Source organism: Excalfactoria chinensis, chromosome 9, assembly GCF_039878825.1.
Source record: "Excalfactoria chinensis isolate bCotChi1 chromosome 9, bCotChi1.hap2, whole genome shotgun sequence".
NCBI lineage: Eukaryota > Metazoa > Chordata > Aves > Galliformes > Phasianidae > Excalfactoria > Excalfactoria chinensis.
In genome coordinates, this window is record NC_092833.1 from 1,552,675 (window position 1) to 1,561,751 (window position 9,077).

The 9,077-nt window shown below is 54.5% G+C and overlaps 2 protein-coding genes across 2 annotated transcripts; one reads left to right on the forward strand and one right to left on the reverse strand.

The window, feature by feature from the left end:
* Positions 1 to 1,342: 1,342 nt before the first annotated feature.
* Positions 1,343 to 5,735, reverse strand: FBXO45 (F-box protein 45). Its single transcript, XM_072344555.1, has 3 exons — positions 5,334 to 5,735; positions 4,884 to 5,240; positions 1,343 to 3,006 (listed from the first exon to the last, which is right to left on the reverse strand). Exons 1-3 carry the CDS (start codon positions 5,583 to 5,585, stop codon positions 2,821 to 2,823), a joined length of 795 nt encoding a protein of 264 aa, XP_072200656.1. The 5' UTR covers positions 5,586 to 5,735; the 3' UTR covers positions 1,343 to 2,820.
* A 24-nt stretch (positions 5,736 to 5,759) lies between these two features.
* Positions 5,760 to 8,868, forward strand: WDR53 (WD repeat domain 53). Its single transcript, XM_072344554.1, has 2 exons — positions 5,760 to 6,324; positions 7,611 to 8,868. The coding sequence occupies exons 1-2, from the start codon at positions 5,845 to 5,847 to the stop codon at positions 8,196 to 8,198; spliced, it is 1,068 nt and encodes a 355-aa protein (XP_072200655.1). The 5' UTR covers positions 5,760 to 5,844; the 3' UTR covers positions 8,199 to 8,868.
* Positions 8,869 to 9,077: the final 209 nt, after the last annotated feature.

Below are 9,077 nucleotides of genomic sequence, written 5' to 3' on the forward strand. Positions count from 1 at the left end.
GTAGTTTGTACATGATCTGCCATATGCGGTTGGGTTGGAGATCCTGCCCCAGCCTGTTGACACAGCTTCAGTTACTTCTTCTGCTTGGACCTCAGCCATACCCGTGCATTTGGGAATGGATCACTTGGAAAGCTCTGTGAGTTACAATGCACATCTGAGCACATCTGAGCTCTGCTTGCTGCCTCCCATCTCCTGAAAACACGCTCCTTGTGTGAGCTACACGCAGACTGCACGGAGCCCAGACATTACATTTGCCACCGATCCGCTCTGGCAAAGCAAGAACTTGGTATCACAAGAGTGAAGTTCATGTCTACAGAGCATGGTCTGCAGGCCTCTCGCAAGATGGAATTCCTCTTTGCTGAGCCTGGAAAAGGCAGGAAGCTTGCCATTGGAACTGAGAGCAGAAAAGGGGTATTTGCATGGCTTGATTGCTCTTCCATCGTCCCCTAGCAAGTACACAGGCTCCGTGTGCATTTAAATCATGTCACACAGCAGAGCATGTTGCTCTGTACGGAGGTGGGAATGAAAAGCAAGACCACCATAACCAGCACACAGAAACCACTCTGCTCAGAGCAGCAGCAGAAATGCACTGGGTGCCCATTCCAAGAACTTACCCAGAACAAAACAGCACAGCCCGAAGCAGAACCCAACACAGCATCTGTGTGAGCACCACACGGATCCCAGGAGGCACTGCCTGCTTTAGGGTCAGCGATCCTTACAGCTAAGGCTGAGAAAGCTGCACAGGAAGAAGGAAAAAAGGTAAGCAGGAATACCTCAGCATTGGGTCTGACTACACATATTCAATCTTACGCCTGCTGGATCCTCATCACACCAAGAGTCCTAGAATGGGGACAGGCTTAGGAAAGCTGCAGGGAGGAGAGCACTGGGTGCAGTGTGCAGGGGAGAGGAGAGCTGCCTCCCACGTTCCCTGTGCTCCTGCAAGATAAGGTCCTGCCAGACCTCACTGCCTTGTCCCCTCCCGTGCCCAGAGCTCATTGCTTATCCCTGGGTCTGCTACCTCCTCTGTGTAATTTTCAAGGATGGTGAACAAGTCAACAAGCACCTTCCAAGGCACCAGCTGCAGCACTGAGCACAGCACCCCCTCTGCTGCCCAGCAGTTCAAGCTAGAAGACCTCCAGCTGTAAAAGGGTGTAATTTGAACCAGCACAGCGATGGAGCTCCCCGTCACCACCCCCCAGGTCCTCCCTTCCTGAACAGTCACACAGCAAATCAGGCAGCCCCAGCACCACCATCCTCCTCACGATAAGAAGTTTTGCTCTGCCACACCAAACCGCTGCTCTGTTTCTTCCTTCTGGTTGCAACAACACACAGATGAGTCCTTCTGAATTATAGCAGAGTTTATTGTAATACTTTGTACAGCCAGCATTGGTCTCCAGGAATAAGTTATAGTTTTACGTGAGCTCCCCCCCCCAAACCCACCCTTAAGGAATGTTCAGCTTTCACCACACCTAATTGAGAGGGAAATAATTTATAGGGTAAGACGCAGTCTGAAGGATGGAAATCAATCTTCGTTTGTGAACCAAACTCCTCCCAAGTTCCCAGGGTTTACTTACATCTAATTGGATTCCCGACCCAGCACAGCAGCCACGTCTTACAGAGAACACACCCACACCTCAGCAAAGACCTCAACGCTGTGAAACAGGACAGGATTTTGTTTCCCCACACTCCCCTCCTCACGCCATGCATTGTGCCAGGCGCACACGAGCCCTGCAGTTCAATCAAACCAATCCAAACTGGTTTGCCATCAAGGTACTCACTTGGTGCTGGTTCCACTTCATCAGCCGGTTGCTCCCAGTACCATTATCTCTCAGTATCAGTGTCAGTACTGATCAGTGTATCAGTACATCATCTCTCACCGTATCCTTTGTCTCTTTAACACAGCCAAGAGAAACCGAGCTCCATACCCAGACCGCCTGGAAGCACTGAGCAACACGTCAAACAAAGAAATGCTTTCAATCCTTTTAAATGGCAATAATGCACATACTTTGTTCCGGTGCAGAACTTGGTTATTTGCTGTGTAAAAAAGCAATGCAAAGACTACACAGCAAACGAATCCACGCAGCACCGTGCTCCACAAGGGCACTTCCAAACGCTCTACAACACAACAGAAGTACGCTTACATGAACGTTATTCGGAGTTGAAGCCCCTTCAAGAAATCACAGCCCAGTTAGAATAAAGCAAACCCTTCCTTTTGATGTAACTGTTCTTTTCGACGCGTTCCATATATACAATTCTTAAAATACACTTAAAAATAGCTGCACACATTTGATATCGTTATACCAGAGGAGGGCAGCCCGGTCAGGCCGCTCTTCTTGGTATGTTAAAAAGTGTAACTAAAACCCAACCAGGCTCGGCTCTCCCCGGTACCTACGTCGGCCCCGAGGAGGGGAGGGGAGGAACAAGCAGTTTTAAAACGGGAGTCTTTCACAAAACACACTACTTACAAACCTCGGGTTTAATTTCCTCAAGCAGTTTTTATATCAACTCCTTCCTTTAAATACGTGAGGTCAGGCGCTGCCATCCTAGCAATGAAAATCTGTTGCAACATGCATGCGTCAGCATCCCACTCAACCAACTGCGACCCTGAGGATTTTTTGTTCTGGCCTGGTAGAAAGAGGAAATGCGCTAATTCCTGAAGTATGGCTGCTCCTCCGTGTCAGAATGCTGCCTGCTTTCCTCGATGGTTCTTAGACACAAACCCACACTTAGTTTTGTTCTCTAATACACCTTTCCCTCTAACCAACATGCAGGTTTCTCCTCCCGCTCATCCGCGTCGTCACGTCCCAACGGAACCATCCGTCATCCATCCAAAGGTTTTCCCAGGTAGACCAAAGTCACTTCTGTGTTACCGTACACGGCGGACACTGCCGGATACAGGCAAACTTTGGGCAGTCCTCTGAAGGCAACTCCCAAGAACTCATAGCCCCTCTCAAACGCTAACGTTTTGTCTTCCATGTCCAGGATAACTCGAATCCTTTCACCTATCTGGAAACAGAGATGGGAAGAGGAGGCAGAAGAAACAAAGAAGGGAGAAAGAGTCAATATATTCAGATGGAAACACCACCAACAAAAAACAACCCAAAAACAAAGCAAAATCCGTGGATAACACAGCAGATCAGATTAAAGCGAGGCTTTCCTCGGTGCTTTCACAACAGAGATGTCTCCGTTCCTCTCGTACGGACCCAGTACATCTGCTGCCTGCTCCTGCGGGCAGCCCAGGCCTAAGCACCCTCCCAGCACCAAACACAGCCCTTCAAAGTGGATCTTGCAGCAGCAGCACAAGCAAGAGCTCAGCTCCAGAACACAGCAGCAGCCTGAACATTTCCAATAGGCCCAAGTTAGCGGGGCTCTGTTGCCAGCAGTGACCAATAGAGCCTACAAAGAGCAACGTTAGACGAGTTGTTTTAGAAAGGGAAAAGCCAGGTGTGGAATATTCCCAGCACACACTTCTGATGGCACAAGCTCTGTCACTGATGGGGGTGCTCCCTTAGCAAGGTGTAGAAAGAATTCAGAGCAAAGCTTTGGCAAGATGGGTGCACAAAACATACAGTACAGACACACACGTGCGGGTAAAACCAACACCAAATGCAGCAGGTTTGGGGCAGGGTGTATGGGATGCTCCCCACGTTTATCCTGTGCTTGCTGCTTTCAAATATCAACAGAAGCGAGAGGCACCAGCAGCAAATGCAGCATGAGATAGCACAAACTTCTGGTCCTCCACCAGACAACCGCAGCGCCAGGATTCCTTCCAGCCAACATATTTTGCTTCTAACCAATGCTAACAAGTGCTGAAGTGTTTCCCTTCATTGTGTTTCCTATGAGCAGGTGACCGTATGTGTACAGCTCTGTGATTCTACGTCTTAGCACACCCAAAATGCATTGAAGGATTGCTGATTCAAGCCCTCACCAATTCTTAAGAAGGAAGCACTGACTGCAAGCACGGCTCAGCCTGCAGTCCCCATGGGAGCTCTCCTGCCTTTAAAACCTCCCTTCATCCTGCTGCACAGAAAGGCCCAGACAGGGGCAGCAGGAAGGGGCTGCCAATGGGCAGGGCTGGAAAGAGCCAATTCTCTTTGATCCACTTTGACTTCTGAATTGCAAAAATGGCAGGTTATCATTTCCAGACTGAGCCGAGTGCTCGGCAGTGAGCTTTTATATGGGATGTAGAAATATCAGCCTTGAGTTAACGCCAAGATCTTCACGAGCAGCTGAAGCACAAGGCATTATTCATCCCAAACCGCGACGCCGTGAGATGGGGATTGTGCTGCAGCACAGCTGAAGATGCAACGTGAGGAAAACCATCAGTCAAAAGGCGGCCAGGAGAACAAAGATAAACACTCGCAGCGAGACAGAACAGCGGAGCAGCACCTGTGCTTTGATAACCCCAAATCACCCACACGGCAGGGCCCAGCCAAAGGATGTCACCTGTGGGAAGGAGCCCAGAGAGCCTGGCACAGGAAGGCCCTACGTCAGCATGGCCTCCAACCACAGTGCGTACAGCACAGGGGTGAAACACCCACTGACAACAGGCACTGCCGGGCCCATTAATGCTCCTGAGAGCGGTGCCAGCTTTTGTTCCAGAGGGGGATGCGGTGTTCCAATGAACAGCCACTCGGTATTTGAGAAAGAAGGCAGAAACAAAGGAAACATGCACAGTGCGGGCGCCCCATCCTCCTGCACCCTGGAGGCAGCCAGCCCACGGCAGGGGGTGGGAGCGGGTGGGCTGTACTGTGCCTTCCGACCCAACCGCACAGGGGTTGTGCGGAACGGCCGTGAAACCTGCTAAGATAAAGCTGCTCCCCACTGCGAGGAGATGCCGGCCGGCACCGGAGGAGCGCAGGGAAGGCCCGCCGCCCGCTCACCTGGTACTTGGGCGCGTTGTTGCACTGCGGGAAGCTGCCGTTGACCTCCCCGTTGTGCAGCAAGTTATTGTCCACCAGGTTCCAGCCCCAGCTCTGGTCGTCGCTGCCCAGCAGGGCCACGTAGCCCTGGCACTGCATGGCCGCCCGCTTCGTGGCGATGCCGATGACGGCCACGGTGCCCAGCGGCCCTTCCCACCACACCTCCCAGGCGTGGCGGCCCTCGCTGAAGCCGATCTTGGTCCTGGCGCCGTCGGTGCTCTGGGCGATGGGGTTGCGGTGCAGCGTGAAGCCGTTCTTCTTGATGTAGACGTTCCGGGAGCAGTCGTTGGTGCTGAAGGCGTGGTGGAAGGCACGGACCTACGGCGGGCGGCCAAGAGGGGGGTCAGGCCGCGGGGGGCGTCACCGCCGAGCGGGGTCGGGGGGGGGGGGGGGGTGTCGCGGCGGGCTCACCTTGCCCTTGTAGGTGGGCACGTTGCAGAGGATGTCGGTGCGCAGCGCCTCCTCGGCCAGGCAGCGCGCGGCCAGGCTGCGCCACACCTCGCTGTTCTCGTCGCCGTGCAGGACGTGGTGCCACAGCTTGCACACCAGCGCGCAGCTCCGCAGCTCGCGCAGCTCCAGGTAGGAGAACACCAGCTCCAGCACCCGGCCCGGCAGCCGCCACCCCGCTCCCCCCGCCGCCCCGCCGCCGGGCCCCGCCGCCATCGCCCCCCCCCCCGCGCAGGGGACTGGGGGGGCGGGGGGGAGGGGGAAGGAAGGCGCCTCGGGAAGCGGCCGCGGTTGCCCGAGCGGCCTTCCCTTCAGCGGGCGGCGGCGGCGGGCCCGGGCCCAGCGCTCCGCCCGCCCGGCCGAGGCCTCAAGGCGAGGGGGCGCGCGCCGCCATCACCGCCCGCCCCGAGCCGCCCGCCGCGCATGCGCCGAGTCGGGCGTCCGCGCCGAGAGGAGCGGCCCCGCGCCGACGGCCATGGCGGTCAGGTGGGAGGGCGGCCACTCCGCCTCCGTGCTGTGCCTCGGCGCCGGCCGCGACGGGCCCGTGGCCTCGGGGGCCGAGCGCGGCGAGCTGGCGCTGTGGGGGCGGGACGGCGTCCCCGCGGGGCTGCTGCGGATGAGCCCCGCCGAGGACGACGTGACGGCGCTGGCGTTCTCCCCGCGCCGCCCGCACCTCCTGTACGCCGCGCACGGGGCGGCCGTGGCGCTGCTGGACGTGCGGGCGCTGCGGGAGCCCGCGGAGCGTCTCCGCTTTAACGAGGAGGAGATCGACTGCCTGGCCGTCAGCGACGACGGGACCCTCCTGGCCGCGGCGGACGACTCCGGGGCCGTCAAGGTGGTGGATCTGGAGAGCAAGAAGGTGGTCCGCAACCTGAGGCACGCCAACATCTGCTCCTCCGTCGCCTTCCGGCCGCAGAGGCCGCGGAGCCTCGTCTCGTGCGGACTGGACATGCAGGTGACTTGGTACCGCGGGCAGCTCGCACCGGGGTGCCGCATCTCCGCCCGGAGCCGGGCCGCGGGGCCTCTCTGCAGTGCAGTGCGGTGTCGTGCCCCGAGCTTCGTTCATAGCTGCAGCGTGGATGTGGTCGGCACTGGGAAATGGAGGGGCGGCACGGAGCAGCCGTGCCCGCATCAGTTCTGTCCCACCGTGTGGAACCTGCAGTTACCCTGAGCAGGTGGCTGCGGGCAGAGCGCTGCCTTAGGAAAACAAAGTGCCCGAGGCAGAGCAGATAGCAGCCAGAGTGCTTAGAGCAGAGACAGAACTAGCTGGATGCTCTGAGGATCTTACTGAGTTTGCCCCCTGCGGAATTCCTTGTTGAATGTTCTTTGCCTTTTACACATCTCTGCCTTGTCAAGGGGAACCTTGATACTTTGCATGCCACAGAATCACTGAGCATCCCAAGTTGGAAGGGACTCACATGGATCACAGAGACCAACCCCCAGCCCCATGCAGCGCCACCCAAACCCGGCCGTGCCCGCCGCCACGGAGCTGTGCCGTGCCCTGTGGGGGCACAACCTCTCCCTGCCCCCTCCCAGCACAGCTCCATGCTGTGCTCCATTCCCTCCAGCCCTGTCGCTGTCACACAGAGCTGAGCTCAGCGCTGCCCATCTGCTCCCTGCCAGGAGCTGCAGCTGCCGCGAGGCCTCCGCTCAGCTCCTGTGCTCCGGGCCGAGCACACCCAGCACTTCCTTTCCCTTTTAGTGGTTGAGGTCTGACCACGTTCCTGTTTTAGCCCGAGATGCAAACCGTCACTTGTACAAAGGTCTCCGTGGTTCGGGCGTTGTTAGGGGAACTTTCCTCTGACAGCATCAAACAGTTTCACTGTCTTCTTAAAAACCATTATATTCTATTCTAAAGCCACCGTTTGTCAAAATTCCAGCAGTCAGTTTATTCAGGTTAAGGTCCATTGGTGGAGGCTTCTTTCCCCAGTTCTGACTTTGCCAGGCTTTTGTTGCCATTGATGTAAAGGCAGAGACAGGATTTGAAATGAAGTCCTTTGAGAAGCTCCATCTCAGAGGTGTCATTATTCGTACTGTGAAAGAGTTGAGAGAATTATTTTCAGGGTGCAGTTTAAGTCTGTTGCACTTCTGCTCATCCGTAGTCCTGCTCTGCCCGAGCAAAAAGCTTTATTTTAACTTTTGTTAGTAAAAGGAACCAGTTCTACTTAAGAACCAGACGCTCCAGCTGGTGTTCTTTGAAGTCAGATGGGTAACTGACGGATTGCTTTGATCTTTTCCAAGGTTATGCTGTGGAACCTGCAGAAGGCTCGTCCCCTGTGGACCGTAAACCTGCAGGAGTGTGGAACAGAGGAAGACGGTCTGCAGTCAGCCGGCCAGCTCTTTAACCCTCCACTTGCACATTCCCTGTCTGTCGCATCGTGCGGCAACGTCTTTGGCTGCGGAGCTCAAGATGGTAAAGTGAGAATATTCCGAGTCACCGGTCTCAAATTTGAACGTGAGCTGGAGTTTAAAGGTCACAGTTTGGGAGTATCACAGGTCCTCTTCATGCCAGAGTCGTACTGGTTGTTGACTGGGGGAAACGATGGGAAGGTGTTGCTCTGGGATGTCGGCAGCGACGTTGGAAAGCAGCAGAAAAGTCCAGCAAAGTCAGTCCATAAAAGGAAGGGCCAAGCAGCTGCCACCGCCAGAAAAGATGGGAAGCTCAACAAAGTGGCTTCAAGTGAACGTGCTGCAATTCTACCAAAGCTAACCATCGAGCATGGAGAAAAGGTGAACTGGATCACGTGCACAGAGATCAAAGGCTCCAGGAGAGTATTAGTTGCTGATCAGAGTAGCTCGATATCTGTTTATCCGCTGCCAGAGTCTTAAGCACTGAAACAGAAAACTGGGGAAGAATCATTTCTCTGCATTCGAAATGTGACTCCAGTTAAATCTGTTGACAGTGAAATGAACAACGAGGCCTCCTGCGTTCTCGGGAATGTTCAGGGATTCGCTGTGCTCTCGCACAGATGCTCACGATGCCATTGGCCTGGTGTTACAGCTGGTGTTACATTGGCCTGGTGTTACAGCTGGTGTTACATTGGCCTGGTGTTACACCTTCAGCAGCTGCTGGTGCTCACTGCAGCTGTTCTTGTAGGCTGGCCATTAGTTCATAACTGTCATGAACTGAAGCTGCAGGAATTTAACAGGGAAATCCACTACGCTAAATGAGGATGCTGCCCAGTAGCAGAGATGTAACTGAGTTCCTTCTGCTTCAAACAACTTCAGTGCTTTGTTCTACTTTCCCTATTAAATTGTGCTGCAGCCAACTTGAGCTGGATCTCTTGGAAATATGGTTTTCATTACTTTGCATATAAGACTACAGAAGCCTTAACTGACTAGCAAGCAATCGAATTAGTAGCCACTGTCAGCAGTAAGTAAAGAAGATGGGGAAAATGTTGGCATCTGTCTGCTGGGTCAGCTGTCGTCTGCATTTAGTTGTTTTTCTCAGAGAGAAAAATTGCTATTCTGTTTGTCTTAATAAATGCACTCTCACTGCTCCCATGTGTTTATATTCATTCTAATCTTGCCTAACGTAGGTGCTGTGCAAAATTTTGTCAAGAAGTGTATTTATAGGCCATCGGGGTAAATACAAAGGGACAAATGCACTGTTCTGCCTAACCTCAGTATTTCCATGGCCTTCCCAAAGCTGCTGAAAACACTGCAAGCCAAACTTGGCGGTTACGGCTTGTTAGAAACATCTCTTAG